The 17851-nt window shown below is 44.1% G+C and overlaps 1 protein-coding gene across 7 annotated transcripts in view; it reads left to right on the top strand.

The window, feature by feature from the left end:
* PRDM10 (PR/SET domain 10) overlaps nucleotides 1-17851 on the top strand; it is a 45086-nt gene that overhangs the window by 14380 nt on the left and 12855 nt on the right. For 5 of the 7 annotated variants that reach the window (XM_071726797.1, XM_071726793.1, XM_071726794.1 and 2 more), the window contains 9 exons: nucleotides 1274-1393; nucleotides 2757-2964; nucleotides 3689-3930; nucleotides 4736-4939; nucleotides 6885-6957; nucleotides 8076-8193; nucleotides 9096-9225; nucleotides 11153-11386; nucleotides 16199-16546. In XM_071726797.1, coding sequence (XP_071582898.1) covers nucleotides 1274-1393; nucleotides 2757-2964; nucleotides 3689-3930; nucleotides 4736-4939; nucleotides 6885-6957; nucleotides 8076-8193; nucleotides 9096-9225; nucleotides 11153-11386; nucleotides 16199-16546 — 1677 coding nt within the window. The remainder of the gene's footprint in view (nucleotides 1-1273; nucleotides 1394-2756; nucleotides 2965-3688; nucleotides 3931-4735; nucleotides 4940-6884; nucleotides 6958-8075; nucleotides 8194-9095; nucleotides 9226-11152; nucleotides 11387-16198; nucleotides 16547-17851) is intronic. The other 2 variants (XM_071726800.1, XM_071726799.1) reach the window with 1 other exon arrangement.

Below are 17851 nucleotides of genomic sequence, written 5' to 3'. Positions count from 1 at the left end.
AAATAGAAATGGGTGGAGAAATAATAGCTGTGTCCCTCCCTGTGCCTGCCATGGTAGTGGAAGCAAGGTTCTGTTGGAAGTGTGATTAGTGGTAGGAAATACTCATTTTGAGGTACAAATAGACCCAAGTGTGTGTGAACCTCTCATTGCTGGCAGACCTGGAGGTGTGCCATGGCATAATGATGCTTTTGCTGCTGCCACTTGGCATCAGAAATGCCAATACCAGACAGCTTGGTTCAGCTGTCATCTTGGCCATTTCCTCCTCTCTGTCATATGTTCCCTCAAGCCTTATTTGCTGGAGTTTTTGAGCAGTTTCATGGATTATTCTTTCAACAAAACAACTAGATGTGAAGCCTCAAGTCTGTCTGTCTGCTTTTGTTGTGGGTTTCCACGCCTGCTCCTTCACTGTTGGCACAATTTGCTGTTCTCAGTTTACTCTGATATTTATTAAACACTCTGCAGTGGGGCAGGAGATTTAATTTTGGCATAAAAGCTGTTTAACAGTCAGAGGCACAAACTGGAAGCCACTTGATGTCAGCTGTAGAGAAGGATGAAAAGTCATGCAGGATAACAGTGCCAATTCCTGTACAGATAAGCAGGAAACCAAAGACAGGAAAGGTGATCTGTAGGATCTTAATTCTGCTTTGATTTATTGCTGACTGGATGGGAGCAGTATGGTAATATGAGTTTATTTTCTTGTTACTGCACAAAAAATAACTATGAAAACAAGCAGAAGTGTGTAGTCTGACCAAATAATGTATAGAAAAAATAACTGAGTGGCTGACCTTCCAGTGAGGTCAATGCACCATCTTCTTTTCATAATGTACCTTGCTTGGCTTGAGAAAAAGAGAGATGGACAGAAAGAGGAGATGCTTTTTCCCTTCTTTATTTATTTATTTTTTTTTTTAAGGAAAAAGGTAAACTTGGATATAGAAGAGAAAGAGACCTCAAATAACTGATTTTACCAAGAGCTAAAGAGATCCTCACATCTCTTCTTCGTGCAACTTCTTCTTAATTAATAGCTAGAAGTGGGAGACAGGAAAGCCAAAAAATCTGGACCCAGTTTAGAAGCCTTTCCCTTTTTTCACTGGGGCTGCAGCTTTTGCCCATGCCCCTTCTCCCTACTTAAAAAAAAAAAACCCTAAAAATCCTTAAAACGCAACGATTTTTGCCCCGTTTTAGGACTCCAGGGAGCTTTGCATGCAGGGCCCTGCCCGTGTGTCAGTGTCTGGTGGAAATGATGCAGTGCTAAAATGAGTGCCTATAATTTTAGGTCACTGTGCTCTTGCCAGCTGCTGCTCAGAGCATGAATCCCACCAACCTCTCCGTGCTCGGCAGCGTTGCCGAATCCCCCCAGCAAATGGCTCTGGAGCAGGGGCCACAAGCAGATAGAGTAAGTTGTGCCAGGCACCCTTTTCTTTTCCATGTACCAGCACACTCTGTCATTGTTCCATTGTCTCAGGTGGTGAAACATGTCTGAGGGGTGTTGGGAGGAGAGGTGAGAGCTGCAGCACAGATTTGTGCTGTCCTTCATCTTCTCAGGTGTGGGGTTGTTTGGTTTTCGTTGTGGTTTTTTGGTTTTATTTTATTTTTATTAATTTTTTTAGGCAGAGATCACATCCACTGACAAACCTATTCTACAGAATCATAGAATCATAGAATCCTAGGGGTTGGAAGGGACCTGGAAAGATCATCTAGTCCAACCCCCCCTGCCAGAGCAGGGCCCCCTAGAGTACATCCCCTAGGAACGTGTCCAGGTGGGTTTTGAATGTCTCCAGTGAAGGAGACTCCACAACCCCCCTGGGCAGCCTGTTCCAGGGCTCTGTCACCCTTACAGTAAAAAAATTTTTTCTGATATTCAACTTGAACCTCCTATGCTCCAATTTACACCCATTACCCCTTGTCCTATCACTGGTCACCACTGAGAAAAGCCTAACTCCATCTCCCTGACACTCACCCCTTACATATTTGAAAACATTGATGAGGTCACCCCTCAGTCTCCTTTTCTCCTGCTCTGTCTTGAGCAGCCACTGTTAAAATGCTTCTCTCAGCTTTGAAAAGCAAAGTTGACAGAAGGTGTAACACTGTCACAAAGGACTGATGATATCCCCAGGGTCTTCTTGCCAGGCTTTTCAGGCAGCTTTGCTGTATTGTTCTCAGCCTGAGAAGATGCCATGGGTGATGGGGTGTTTTCTGCAATGCCCTTCTTTTAGTTTTTGGTTGTTTTTTGTGGTTTTTGTTTGGGCTTTTTTGTAGGGAAAGAAAGGCTTTAAAATTAGTGAGAAAACACCAGGCCCTCAACAGTCTTCCATGTCTCCATATCTGGTAGTTTGTCTCTAGCCCCCGTGTTGAGAAAATACCATGTGCCAGAGTGCAGGGTTCTCTCACTTACACAGAAGAAGTTAAAATAAAGCTTAGGGCTCTAGATAATTTCTGCAAAGCCTGGGCTTTGTTTCAGACCTTCTGTGAGGGTCCGGAACTTTTCTGATCAGTTTCCTCTCTCCTGAGAAGTCAGTCCTTGATGGGGCAGAGGTAGAAGGTGACACAGAGCTGTCCTGAGTGAGGCTGTCAGCAGCAGTGATGCAAAACATCCCTCAGCAGTCGTTTGTCATGTCACTTCACTTTCCCTTGTCCTTCTTTTCATTACCAGAAGAAGCAGAAAGGGTAGACTAGCAGGAGCTATCATTGCTCATCCTCCTCAGGCTCTTTGTCCTTGTGACTCAACTCTGATCAGTTGTTGGGAATTCTCTCCTCAGGCATCATTACCACTGCATAACCAGGTCTTACCTCCTATGGAGGCAGTGGATGGTTCTGACCCACTAGCACCTCTGCAGAATCAGATGGGAAGGATGGAACCAAAAGAGGAAGATGATGAGGATGAAGATGAGGACGAAGAAGGGGAAGACACTGACATGGATGAATGGGATCCAGATCCACCCCGACCCTTTGATCCCAATGATTTGTGTAAGCATATGAAGTAGCATCTAATCTCTTAGTTGCCCTCCCATTTTTCCTTTCCCCTCCCATTTTTCCTTTCCCCTCCCATTTTTCCTTTCCCCTCCCATTTTTCCTTTCCCCTCCCATTTTTCCTTTCCCCTCCCATTTTTCCTTTCCCCTCCCAGTTTTCCTTTCCCCTCCCAGTTTTCCTTTCCCCTCCCAGTTTTCCTTTCCCCTCCCAGTTTTCCTTTCCCCTCCCAGTTTTCCTTTCCCCTCCCAGTTTTCCTTTCCCCTCCCAGTTTTCCTTTCCCCTCCCAGTTTTCCTTTCCCCTCCCAGTTTTCCTTTCCCCTCCCAGTTTTCCTTTCCCCTCCCATTTCTTCTTTCCCCTCCCATTTCTTCTTTCCCCTCCCATTTCTTCTTTCCCCTCCCATTTCTTCTTTCCCCTCCCATTTCTTCTTTCCCCTCCCTTTTCCAGTTGATTTTCTTCCCCCGTCCCTTTCCAGTTGAAAAATCTTTCAGTAATTATTAAACCTCCTTATATCAAATAATTCAGACTTGGGCTAAAAATACAAGATTCTGGCTTAGGTGGGGTCTCTGAGCTGCTTTGTTCTTCATGGTGTAGGAGGCTGCTCTCCCTTCATGTTTTAAAATTTAAATAGATTATTGGAGTCAATGTTGAGAGAGAGACTGCTCTGAGCTGCTGCGTGATGGCTGCCTGACAGCCCTGTCCTCTCTGACTTTGTGTTGCAGGGTGTGAAGAGTGTAATAATGCACATCCCTCCGTGTGTCCAAAACATGGACCTCTGCATCCCATCCCAAACAGGCCTGTGCTGACCAGGGCAAGGGCCAGCCTGCCCTTGGTGCTCTACATAGACAGATTTTTGGGAGGGGTCTTCTCCAAAAGGCGCATCCCAAAGCGCACGCAGTTCGGACCTGTGGAAGGGCCCCTGGTTAGACAGACTGAGCTCAAAGACTGCTACATCCATCTGAAGGTAAGAGGGGGGTGTGTATGAAAGAGAGAGAGGAATCAATGTGTCCTTACACTTTTTGGGGTTTTTTTCCATGCCTTTGTGGCTCTGCCTTGGTGAGTTACTTCTCTGGAGATGTTCTTGTGATACTTGTGTCTCCAAATGTAACTCCAAAATACCCAGATGGGCTTTGGCTTGAAATCTGCTCTTCTTCAGGGAGACACAATGGTAGTGGTGAATATTCTGGTATCATGATGCATAGGGCTTAACATGAGTGCTGTGAATCACTCTCACATGGGCTGAAACAGCAGCTGGACATAAAAATAGCAGCTCCCCCCCCCCAGTCTGAGGATGTTTTGCAGCCGTTGTTGTGTCATGCTGGAACTTAAGTTAAAAATACTTTTCTTCCCCTTTCCCTCCTCTCCTCCACAAAATACAGGAGAGAGGTTTCTCTCCCTTTCCTCAAGCCAAGATGTTGGCCAGAGGCTTAGCAGATTTGATTGACTTTTATCCATTTATTTACTGGTTTCACTACAGGAATCTGTCCTTTATTTGCTGGAGATTAGGTCCAGTCTCAGTAGCACTGGCCAGTGGCTGCCATGGGAGTTGTGACCAGCTTGATGCAATGTTACAAGTCAGGAAATGAAGAAGTGGGTCTCCCTAGTTAAATCTACCTGGTTTTAACTATTTTTCTAAGTGCTGCCTGTTTCTGGAAGCCAAGAGAGAAAATTAGCTTTGCCTTCATTGCTATCCTAATGTAAAAGTGTAGAATAAATTCAGAAACTCATTCCAGGCAGTTACAGTCTCGTGTCATTGGCTTTTGCTACAGGTTTCCCTTGATAAGGGTGACAGAAAAGACAGAGATTTGCAAGAGGACCTGTGGTTTGAACTTTCCAGTGAGGCTCTTTGTAACTGGATGATGTTTGTGCGTCCAGCTCAGAACCATTTGGAGCAGAACCTGGTAGCCTATCAGTATGGCCACCATATTTATTACACAACCATTAAAAACGTGGAGCCCAAGCAGGAACTCAAGGTATGGCATTGCTCATGTTGTGTGACTTGGTTTTCTGCTCATGGAATCAAATCTTGGAGTTGCCACCCAATAAGTCCATCTCCAAGTGCCAGAAATGCTTGCTGGAAATAGCTTGAAGGCATTTTTTTTTATTCTGATAAAAAAAAAAACATGATGACCTGAATCAAATGTCACTGAGGTCAGTAAAGTAGTGGATTTTAAATAAGCTTTGAGTCAGGTATGAAATGAGGAAGTTTTAAAAGAAGAGTATGCAATTGTTTGACTGTCACTGTCATGCTTTACACTGCATGTATTTTGCTGATGCAATCTAATTTTTATTGCAGCAGTCTTATTCTTTTTAGTTCTGGATGCCCTTTCCAGTTAGTCCTGTGTGCCTTTGACTTGTTTTCTGGTGCCTTAAGTGAATGTGGTCTCTCACTTTACCTGGCTTTCCTGGAACTTTTGAAACTTTGCATGTGGAAAATGATAAAGGATATTGTGACTTCCCTGTGAGTTACTTTTTGTTTCCTCAAAAAAATATATTGATTACTTTGAGCTCAAAGCAGCAGTGGATGGCTGAGATGGCCTTTGTTTTCAGCAACTCTGGGGGAGCTGGGGATAACAAAGAAACAGGAAATTGTTTGTTCTTCAAATATCTTCCTGCATGTAAATTTCAACCATATAACAACAACAAAAAAAAGGTTTTAACCACACTTAACTAAACCAGGGCAAAAACCTTCTTATACACTTCTTGCAGATTATTAGGAGTAGGATTCTTGGTTTCTCTGGAATCAGTCCTTTCATTTGTTTAAACTGAATCACTAGAAACCTTGTTCATCAGCTTTAACTGGAACCAAACATCATTTTCTCAACATTCTTTCAATCAATTTGAAATCAGACTTTAAATCTGGACAGACCTGCCTCTAGAAGCACCACCTCTCTTGTTTCATCTGTTAGTAGTTTCTTTTGGAGTAACATTGGTTTGATAATTGAATTACCTAGGCTTTGTAAAGGGTTTTCCTCCCCAAATGCATGTAGGGCATTCATAAGAATTTTGTCTACAGATTGGGCAAGGAGCATCAGTTAAAACTGAGAACTTGTATATTGTGTGACAGGTGAGTAGTCCAGGAGTTCTCCTTGTCCACCTAGTGAGATGTTTTCCAAGTAACATGTTCCTGTTACTGAGTCTTTGGAAGAGTTGAAGATGTGGCCTGCTACAATTTGAAACTTGCCCAGAGTTTTCATGCTGAAGATCTGTCTGTGCCTCTTTTTAAGAAATCTTTTTATAAAATTGAACCTTTTAAATAAGATTAAAGTGAGAAATCATGCAAGAATTCTCAGTGAAATGTGGGCATCTGATTTTAGGCTCCAGTCAACTTTGTGCCTCCTGTGGTTCTGCTGAAGGCTTCCTAAATCTCTTCTATAATGAAAGTGAGCCCAGAATGCTGCAGCCTGGCAGCTCTTTGTTTTGGGAAGCAGGACCAGGTTGCTCCACTCCTTCAGAAGTTCAGAAACATTTTAAATGAGTCTCTGTGGAGGGTGTTGCCTGTTGTAAGGAGAGCAGGAAAGAAATGGCAAATCCCCTGAGTTCAAAACTTTTCCATTTATTTTGGTCCAACAAGTAGCAGCACTCTGCTGACACGTGTCCTTCACAATCACACAGTTGGGTTGAAAGAGATTAATCTTCTTTCCTTTAGAGCTGCTGGTAGCCATGTGTGAGATTAACATTCATATTAGGAAGCTATACCTTAAAATTAAATGGATATGCTTTCTGAGCAAAGCCCCTTTATTCCTCAGTGGGGGCATATTGATCTCATCAGACTTTATTATTGAGGATGAAAAGAGCAATGAAAGTCAGTGGTTGAGGCAAGTGGAGGAAATATATTGCTTAAAAACCATTTTCAAGTGAATTCCCCTTACTTCTGGTTCCATCTAAGGGTTCTGTTACCTTGTATTCCTGCTGCAGGTGTGGTATGCTGCCTCTTATGCAGAGTTTGTGAACCAGAAGATCCATGACATATCTGAGGAGGAAAGGAAAGGTAACTTGGCCTCTTCTGCTCTGTTTTTTTGCAGTGGGGTGGTGGTAGGGTGTTGCACTTAAGTTTCAAGTGTATGGGCCTATTCAGTGCTCCCAAATTTCTGCTGTGCTAAGTTAAAGCAGATGTAGGTTGTGTTACTGGGACTTGTTTCTGCTAACTTGGACAATTTAACAACAATTTAACCATCTGCCTCAGTTTCTGGGAAGCAGTAAGTTGCTGCTGGAAGGAGGTGTGTGTCTATACCTGATGGGTAAAAATGGAATAAACTGATGTGCAATTGCTTTAGATTGGGATTCTTTAGATTCTCTTGTCCTCCTCTAATTTATGCCAGAGACACAATCCCACAGGGGCTCTTCCATGCAAGGGTGTGTTTTAAAATCTCCCTGAAGCTGAAGCAGTGTGTGTACTCCATGGGAACTGTCCCCAGAGATCTTTTTGTTTTCCTGTAATGAGCTCCAGTCGTGCCACAGAGCAGAGGGGGTGAAAGCAAAACTGAACAGAGTAGTGCTGGGGATTCTGCAGTCTGTCCAACCTCCAGGGGAGAGAAATATGGGCCACAGAGGACAGAAAAGCTTGAGGAGAGGGGGAATCTAGGGCAACTGGGCTGGTGAAAGGACTCGAGCACAAGTCCTGTGAGGAAGGGCTGAGGGAGCTGGGGGTGTTGAGGCTGGAGAAGAGGAGGCTCAGGGGAGACCTCATCACTCTCTACAACTCCCTGAAAGGAGGTTGGAGCCAGGGGGGGTTGGGCAGATATCAGTGGGACAAGAGGGCATGGACTAAAGAATTTTTTCCTAATATCCAACCTAAACCTCCCCTGGCAGAGCTGAAGCTCTGCCAGGGGAGGTTTAGGTTGGATATTAGGAAAGAATTCTTTGCAGAGAGGGTGCTCAGGCATTGGAATGGGCTGCCCAGGGAAGGGGTGGATTCTCCATCCCTGGAGATATTTCAAAAGAGCCTGGATGTGGCACTCAGTGCCATGGGCTGGGAACCACAGGGGGAGTGGAGCAAGGGTTGGACTTGATGAGCTCTGAGGTCCCTTCCAACCCAGCCCATTCTATAATTCTATGAAATGGTTGTGTTTAATTAGTGGTGACTGAAATGCTGTTACTTGCACACAGTTCTCAGAGAGCAGGAGAAGAACTGGCCCTGTTACGAGTGCAATCGGCGTTTCATGAGCTCAGAGCAGCTCCAGCAGCACCTCAACTCCCACGATGAGAAGCTGGACTTCTTCAGCAGGTACTGGAAGCTTTAGCTTTGTCTGTGTGTCACTACAGGCCTTCCTCAGACTTGCAGGAGGCAGGGTCTTCACCCTACAGATCTTACTGACCAACCTGAGTACCCATGAGAGGGTGGCTCAACACCAGAAGGTAAGAATATGGCACCAGGGAGCAGATCGTTGTAAAAGACATGTCCAGAGAGGTAGCTTGAGGGAAATAAGTACCCCATTGAAACTGCTGAGACTTTGGGTTTGGTTTATTGTGTGCCAATGACTGAAAAAATGGCAATATTTTAATACCATAGTACTGAAATGCTGATGCTCCTCAGATGTGTGCAGATACAGAGCTGGGAGAACAAGACTTCTAGGGCTGGCAAGATAGTTCACCCTGACCCCTTAAAAACTGAACCTACACACATCCATCAGAGAGCACAAACAAGACCCTGGTGCCACTTAGGCTGCTGTTTTCTTGTCAGTTCACTGCCTGACATCAGAGCTAAGTGTCTTTTTGGGGAGGCTTGTTACAGCTTCTGCATTTAAATTGGTTTCCTTGAGCATTTGTTCCATTGTGCTGAAAGTGCTTTCCAGCACACTGGGGTGTTGGAGGTAGGGGAGTTGATAGGGAAGTTGCCATAGCAGAGGACTTGCTAGAAGCCAGTGGTCCTCTCAGCCCCATAATTACTGACATAAATTTTAATGTGTTCAGGACTTTGATTTCTCAGACACCAGCCAGCCCCCTATTTTTTTTTTCCTGCCAGGATTTCTTCAGCTTTTATTATTTACCGCAGGCCATTGTTACTGAGTTGAACGAACAGTGCTACAGAGAAAGAAAGAATGCATAAAATAAGTGGAGATTCCAAATCCATCTCTTTTTTTTTTTTTTTTTTTTTGTCTCTAACCTGGAGCACTCTGTGTTCTGCAGAGCCAGAGGCCGAGGTCGTGGGCGAGGGAAGAGGAGGTTTGGACCAGGGAGACGCCCGGGGCGCCCTCCCAAATTCATACGTCTGGAAGTAACCAGTGAAAATGGGGAAAAATGTGAAGAAGGGACACAGGTATATTTTGGGGAATGAGGAGGAGGGAAAAAAGAATACCATGTGGGATGAAAACTCTTGACTAAAAGCGTTTGGAACATCAGTGCAAAGTGAGGGTGTGCTTTGGATTTATACTCGAGTGATTCTTGGTTTTCTAGCAGAAATTTTTTGGCCAGGGAGGTATGCTACTTGGCTTCTATAAAAACTCTAAAAATCACTTGCATTTCTACAGCAACTTTCATCCCAAAGCACTTAGCAGGGAGATAGATTATTGCAGCACTTTAGTAGCATCACAAAACTAATTTAGACAGTAAAACTGTAATGGGAATTTAGGTTCATAGTTGTCCTTTCTGGAATGTGAGGTCAGAGACTGCTCTTATAACTGCTGCTGGTAGAATTAAATCAGTTTGAGCTATGATTCTTTATGATGCCTTAATATTAACAAAAGAATCTCCTCTAGACATTAGTGCAAAATGATCTTTTGCTCATAGCTCTTGCTTATATTCTGGAGGGACCCAGTGTAATGCATTTAGTGAAGTAAAATGTTAAATTCTCTGCTGCTGACCACGCTTGGGTTACCAGCAGCTCCTTTCACAGGGGGTGTCACAAGGGATCAGTGGCTCTGTTTTATGACTTAGCTGATAAGTGGAGTGATAATTTTTTTTCTGGCATCTCCTTGGGTCACAGTTCAGTGCTGACTCAGAGGGAGGGAATGTTGTGTGCTGCCTGTGAACGCCTGCTGCTCGTTTTCTGAGCTTGCAGAATTGCCTTAAATGTTGCATTAAGTGCAGATGGTTGGGAGTTCACCCTCTTTGCAAGCTGATGTGACACGAGCCAGCTTCATTTGGACAAGCAAGCACATTGCTCTTCCCAGACTCTTAACTCTGGAGAGACAGGGCAGGAGTTCACCTGCCTGAGAACTTGAGACCCAGGAGGCTGTGAGCACAGTTTAGTGTCAGCAAGCATGGGAACTTGCCACCTAGACCACAACTGGACATTTCACTGGTAAATTGCTCTGCTAAGTGTCTGTCTGGGTTAGAATTCATGCTTTATAACAGCTGCACTCCTGGCACCTCACTGTTTTATTTCTCCCACACCTGCTTTTGTCCTTTGACAGTACCAGCCTTGAGCTGATATACTTTTGGCACTCTGTTTCCTACTTTGTGCTTTTAAATTTCCTTAGTTCCATTAAGTGGTGTCAAGGGAAGGATCTATGTTTTTTTTCTCTTGTAATCCAAGAGGATTCCATCCCAGAGGAGTTACTGGAATTCATACAGCAATAATGTAGATTTTTGGCATCCTACTCCCAACACCCTGCCTTCTCTTTTATGCTAATGGAAAAAAGGAGGAAAACAGCTTTGTGTGATAAATATAAGTGATGTATGCAGCTGGGTAGATGAGAGTATGCAGAGCCTGGAAACTGGATAGCAAAACACACAGTGCACAGTGTAATGATCTCATTTGTCACTCTCCAGCTCAGCACTCCATCTAGTTCATTGAAGGGAGAAGACAACTGCATCACAACACATGATAATGTTTCAAAGTGACAACAGTTTCAAGGAGATGAATTCTCTGCTTTCCCTGCTCTGTGCCAGTCCATTCAGTCATCAAATTTCACCCGGGCCAACTTAGATCATCTCTGGTCAGAGCAGGGAGAGCCAGGAGTGCAGAAGAACTTGTTTGGGTCATTTAAATTGTCCCTCCAGACAACACGATGGCCAAAAGTCACCTTCCTGCAGCACAGATTCACTGCTGTTGTTGCTGCAGGTGGAGGTGCTCTGCTGGGAGGCTCAGTGGGACACAGCAGGGAAGGAAGGATCAGAGGAGGAACATTTTGTTTCCACTTTTTGATGTTTCCTTTAGAAATCCCGCTGTCCGCTGAGTGTTATCAAAGCACTTCTCAGTGGGTGGGGGGAGTAATCACTGGCTGTGTGGTTTGCGATTTCAGGACTTGCTGCATTTTTCCAGCAAGGGGCAGTTTGATGAGGCTGCTGGCCAAGCCACCCTCAACGGGCTGGAGCAGCAGGAACAGACTCCAGTGCCCTCCGAGACGCAGTCGGCACTGGAGCAGCCGTCGGAAAACCACCCCCTCCAAATCCAACCCCAGCAGCAGGAGGAGAGCACGGTGCCTCCCCAGAGCACCATGACAGCAGATGACATGAGGAGAGCCAAGAGGATCAGGGTAAGCAAAAGAGGATGGTGGCTCCTGTCTTCTCTCAGCCACTTCACCTGCTGTCACCCAGAGAAGGCTGGACCTGCCTCGCCAGGACAAAGCTGCTGGTATCCGTTTCCAGATCCTGCGTGGAAAGGTCTCGTTCCTAGAGGTTTTTCTGAGAGGGAGAGAAATCTCAGGGAAGGAGTTGGTATCTCATGAGATGCTAGTGGGAACTGGTCACTGATTGGAGCTGAGTCAATTCCAGCACAGTAATCCTTCCATGGAAACACAGTTCCTCCAAGCTGGCAAGCAGCAGTGCTTCAAACAGCCGGCTGAATCCTGGGATTGTGGCACAGACTAATGACTTGTTCACAGCACCATCTGTGTCTCTCAGAACTCTTGCCTTGCAAACAGTTGCCAAAAAGAAACCAAGACCTCAGTTTAGATTCACTGAGTTGATGATGATGATGATATTTAGTGATAAAATCCTTTCTTGGGGTAGAAAACCTGCCTGTCTTGGAGATGTAAACCTGTGCTAAGAGCTTTCTGTACCAACAGCAAATGCTTTGAGCCTGAGCTTTGTGTCTACAGGGTGAGCTGTTTTTTCTCTGCTCTGTGTGGGAGGGAAATGATTCAAGCAAATAATCCTTCAGGCCATGTAACCGTGAGATTGGTTTATTTAGCCTAAAATCTTTTTTCTTTTTATTCCCTGTGTAAAATTTTGATTACAGAAGGGAACAGCTGCAGTCAGGGTAAGACTTAATTTTTAGGGAATTGAGACAGGATTAGGAAAGAGTTGAGTAACTGTTCCATATAGGAAGATTTTGAGCCAAATGTTGCTCTCTGTTTACAGCAATATATGCAAGCCCAGCAGTGATTACCCCATAAATGCAGCAGCCTGTCTTGAAAGAAGAATTTGGCTCAGACCCTTTAAGACCACAGAGGGTTTAGCCATATAAAATGCTTGCACTCTCTGAATGACAAGTTTCCTACCAGTAATTTGATTTTTCCTATGTTAAAGCTTGGGTGATTTTTACTGAATGTTTTGAAAAGGGGATCACAGTGCACAAAGATGCTGAGTTTTTGGCAGGCAAGAGCATTGCCTATGGCATGCCACAGCTTCCTCACTCAAAAGAAGAGGCCTGGATGTGATGGCAAGAGAAAGTGTTGCCCATTTCCCTGAACTTTTGAACACAAGAGGTGAACTTAAGTTATTCTCAAATAGTTCAGTAAAAAATACAGAGATGCTGAAATTATCTCCCTGTCTTCTGATTTTGCTTCTGTTCCCTGGAAATTCCTGACAAACGGGTGACAGCTGAGAGGAGTGCAGTGGTGGTTTAGTCCTTGGTGACATGTTTGTGTCTCCAAATCTCCTTAACATCCCATACATTTGACAGCTGGTGTCCAGCAGAGTCCTGGAGATGTTTCAGGCACTGGCAGAATGGCAGATGGGTGGTTGGGCAGCACCTTTCCATATTGTGTCAGGCTGGGAGCATCCAGATAAGAGGAAACCAGCAAGGATTTTTTTTTTTTTAAGCATTGAAAAATCACAGCAAGCTCTAGCACACTCTGAGCACTCATTCAGCTCAGCTCCTCACTGCACCTTCTTCTCATAACAAGCACTTCACATAAGCAAACTTTTGGTTTTGAGATGTCTACATCATTCACTTCCAAAGGAGAGGGAGAAGAAGTCTGGACTTGTGATTATGATGTGAGTCCAATGTAGCTCTAGTTACCTCGGGTTTGGTTTTCATAAGAACAGTAATTCTTTGTGAATTGCTTGCATTTTTTCAAGGTTTAAGCCTTGATTTCAGAGGTTTAAACCTTGCTTTTCAAGGTTTGAACCTTGGCAGTGGTACACTGAGTGCTTTCACGGGGCACTGATCTCTGGTGCCCCCAGGGTTGAAGTTCTTACAGGATCAGTTAATTTTTCATCATTTGCTTTAGAGCCTGTGGAGCTTCCTTGGAGGTCAGACCTTAAATATGGCAATCATGTTCTTAGGATTGAAAGGAGCTACACTCACCTGTCAAGATATCCTTGTAACAAATTAGAGGAATGTTGTGTTCTGCAGCCAAAGTGAATATTTGTTTTTAACTCAGTTCTTGGCAGCATCCAGACCGTCTATGAGCAGATCCCAGGAACATCTGCATTTTCAAGTTGCCTTTGTTGTTTGCTTTTTTTTTTTTTTTATTTAATGTGGACCTGATCCTAAACTGTCCTTTGTGTAGGTAACTGCTTTACTCAGAGGAAGGAACTGGCAGGGATAGGATTTGGAAGGCACAGTCACTTCCTTCGTGCTGAAAGAAATGCAACCGGTTGTATAACAGAGTACAAACAGTAAGAAGAGGTTAAAAAAAAGTCTCTACTCCTTAACTTTTTCACTCCTCTAATCTTTATCCTGTTGCCCTTCTGCCCTAATTATTCCCTGCTGCTAAAAGCATTTCATTCTCACTGTGGCTCTGCAGTGCACAGTTCCATCATTGTTCATCAACTCCGAGAAAACAGGAAAGGTCACAAAACACCTTCAAGATTATCTGTGGGTTTTATCTTTGCCCTTTAACTCCCCTCGGGCAGTCATTAACTCCAGGGTAAACCTTGAAGATCTACTTTATGTTTCCTGAGGCAAAAACCTCAAAGGAGTTTTGCCTAAGTAAAGAGTCAGCTCTAGCTGGAAGAGCTGGCCCTTGTAGTGGCCCACAGAAGCGTGACTATTGCAGAAGTCCAAGCTTCTGTTTTAAAGTCCTTTGCATAACACTAAGTATTTTTCTCTCCCTCAATGCTGCCTGCTCAGCTGGAGCTGCAGGTAGGTTTGGTTTGGGTTTTTGTTTCATTGGGTTTTTGCTGTATCTAATGAAATGGTAGGTAACAACATCACCTTCCGTTGTTTGTCCAAGTTCTGGGTAGTGTTCCCTGATTGACCCTGCATCAGAAAGTGTCACATTTGTTATTCTTTAAGCAACCAGTGTCCAGAAGTGTTACCTGAATAACAATTTGTATTGTTCTAGTTCTCTTTATACTGATTAGTTGCAAATTTAAGGTAAACTGCTTGGCCAAAACACTTTCAATATCCATCTTGAAGTTTTGGAGGATTTGTTTATGCAGCTGTTGGGCAGGATCAGTGTTATCAGTCAATGAGACAACACTTAATTATCTTTTTCTGGTTTTATGGGTGATAGTTTAGCTAACCAAAGAGCAGTAAAACATTTCACACTTCTTGTAGCCCTTGAGGTAGCAATGAGACTGTTGATTTCCATGGTTTAGAGGTCTGGCCTGCCATCTGACCATCAGGTTGTTGGGGGCTACAAATAGCAAAGTACAGCAACAGTGAAGAACTTGAAGTGCATCTCTTCAGCTCTTTGCTTTGTTAGCATGTCCCTGATGTTTAGGGCTCAATTACAGACTCCTGACTCCCAGCTACACATTAATCTTTACACAGCACATCTGATCTTTCTACCTCAGGGTGTGACTTAGAGCAGCTCTGTCTGTTTTCCATTATCTCCCCTTCTCCATTTGTAAAATGGATAATGGAGGTGATGAGAATTCATGGGAGGGCTCATTTGGGGCCCCTCTATGCAATGGTTGGGTTTTTTTTTTTATAGCAGAACACTTGATTTCCTGTTCCTTGTCCTGGAATGAAGGTGTAGGTTTCCCTCTGCAGTTCAGATGGGGAAAAGGATCAGTCAGGTTTGCTAATTTAATCTCTTGGCACTGCATTTCATGGTGTTCCCAGATTGTTCCCTCATTCCAGCAGAGAAGTTCCTAACTCTTCTTTCTCAGAACCAGCTGACAGTGCTGGTGTCAGGACTGAAGGGGAGAAAAGGAAGAGAGATCACAAAATGTTACAGGAAAGGTAGACTGAGAGAAAACACCCACCAGAACAGCAGGGACTGGGAAGAGAAATTGTACACAGAAGGGGTAGAGAAAGAGAAGAGCAGCCTAGGGTGTTAAATTTTAAAATTAATATCTATACCACACACCTTAAGCCTATTTGCAGTCTTTTTAAGTCTCTTGCAATCCCAAGAAAAGCAATTTCAAGTCTGCAAAATCCATGAACCTTTGAGTAGGCAACAGAACCTGCCAGAGTTCCTCTGTTTGGCACTGGTGTGTTTGTCTCTTAGGTATCTTCTGCTTTTTTAGGTGTTTGCAGGTGATAAATGCTAAATGGCAGAGACACTGAATTGCTTACACCTTCTTACAAACCTGCCATTCTGCCCCTGCCAAAATGGTTTGCAACTTTGATCTTTTTGATAAGAACAATCATCTCTTGAGTTTCTTTTCCACCACAAGTTTTTCAGGCAATCCTAACCCACTGCTCCACACCTCTGGGGTGACCTTGGGTGCAGAAGTTTGTGAAGAGCTGGGGAATTCTGTAAGCCCTGCTCCAGACAGGGCACTAGCTCCCCTTTCTTTTGTCTGGTGGCTGAATTAGTAACCCAGGCTCAAAAATCAGCTGGAATTGCAGCTTTTCTCAGGCCTAAGTCTGCACTTCAGGCAGGATTTTGGGTTTTTTTACAGATCAGTGCTACTGTAAAGGCAAAAGTTGGCTCAATCAGCAGAAAACAGGGATTGGAGAGGAAACTCCTGGGTTGTGCTGTGCTAACCCAGTGTGTAGCTGCAGGTGTATCTCACCATCTGTCTGCCACAACCTCCCCTTCTGCCACGTGCAGGCAGTATCTAGAATGCAAAAGCTTTTTATTTATTTACTCTTTTTTAAGGTCAGAATCGGGAAAACGCAAAGCGCGGAATCTGGAAAACGCGAAGCTCAGAATCTGGGGAATAGTTGGATGTGGAACCTGTACATATGAACACAAGTTACAAGTGTCTTTAATTTCTTTCAGAATGCAGCTCTCCAGCACCTCTTCATACGGAAATCCTTCCGCCCCTTCAAATGCCTCCAGTGTGGGAAAGCTTTCCGGGAGAAGGACAAACTGGATCAGCACCTGCGCTTCCACGGGCGGGAAGGGAACTGCCCTCTGACTTGTGACATCTGCAACAAGGGCTTCATCAACAGTGGGGCTCTGGAGAGCCACATGAAGTTCCACATGGACCAGAAAACATATTCCTGCATTTTCTGTCCTGAGTCCTTTGACCGCTTGGATCTGCTTAAGGACCACGTGGCCATCCATGTCAGTGATGGTTATTTCACCTGCCCCACCTGCAAAAAACGTTTCCCAGACTTCATCCAGGTGAGGTGGTGTGTAGATTAGAAGCCCTGTCTTCTTGCAAGCCCTCTGTTCATCTGTTTTGCACCACTGTTCTCGTGTAACCCTGCACCTCAGTTCACTCTCACAAGGTAAAGGGGGCTGTGTCAGTCAGAAATTAGAAAGGAAGAGTGACCAAGCATTGCTGGGTGTTGTCCTCTGCCAGTGAAGTGATCCTTCCACTGAATCATCAGATGTGGTGTTTTAATCTGGCATGAGAAGTCACTGGGGTGAGTGGCAGCCCCTTCTCCCCAGAAAATGCCTAAAGCAGAGGTCCTGAACACTTTTTGGCATTACAGAAGGCAATGTTCTGCAAATGCTTACACCTTCTTACAAACCTGCTATTCTGCCCCTGCCAAAATGGTTTGCAACTTTGATCTTTTTGATAAGAACATTCATCTCTTGAGTTTCTTTTCCACCACAAGTTTTCCAGGCTGATGATTTTCCAGTTTTCCAAAGATGATTCAGAAATGTTGTGCTGCAACTTAATTCCCCATAAACTTTCCCATCAAACTGAGGCAGTCAGAAGGAAGTCCCACAGCTGTTTTTTTTCCAGCTATCCAGCTCTATTTTAGAATTTAAAGATATTTTTCATTTGGTGCCATGTGAATAATTGAGTCACCATAGCTTGCTGCCTACTTGGATGTGGAACAGATCGAGATACCAGGTTGTTCCATGTATGATCAGTATTAATTAAAGATGCCTTTCTTGAGCAGTGCTTGCATTTCAAATGTCAGACCTCATTAGTTACTTTATTGGGGAAAAAACACCCCACTAGATGCTTGAAGAGGCCAAGGAGAGTCCCAAAGTATGTAAAATTAATTGCTGTTTGGGAATGCCATGCAAATGCTTTTTTGTCTAAGTTTTGGGGTTTTTTTTAATGCGTTGTTATTGCAGTTTCTCTGGTTGAAAGTAACCAGGCCTTGGGTTTAGATTTCTTTGAAATTACATGAAGATAATGAACCTCAGATGAATGTGTGGAGGCTGCTTCAGTCACACTGAATCTTGGGCTTTTTCTGCCCATTAAGTGCTCCACTCATCAGTAGCTGATACCTTCAGGAACCAGCCTGGAGGAAATCAAATTGTCCATCCAGATGCATCACAAAAATGTTGTGGCTTTATAGAAACTGTTGCCAAAATATAAACTCTTCTGACAAAATAATTTTTAAGCCAAAGCAGATCAGAGAACTCAGAACCTTTTTCCTCTCTGTTTTTTTGTTTGGTTTTTTTTCCTTTTGCTCAGCATTAGGCTGAACCCCAACCCTAACCTGCTTCACCACACACCTTTCT

The sequence above is a fragment of the Heliangelus exortis genome, chromosome 26 (assembly GCF_036169615.1).
Source record: "Heliangelus exortis chromosome 26, bHelExo1.hap1, whole genome shotgun sequence".
Taxonomy (NCBI): domain Eukaryota; kingdom Metazoa; phylum Chordata; class Aves; order Apodiformes; family Trochilidae; genus Heliangelus; species Heliangelus exortis.
This window is presented reverse-complemented; position numbering and strand designations above follow the sequence as displayed.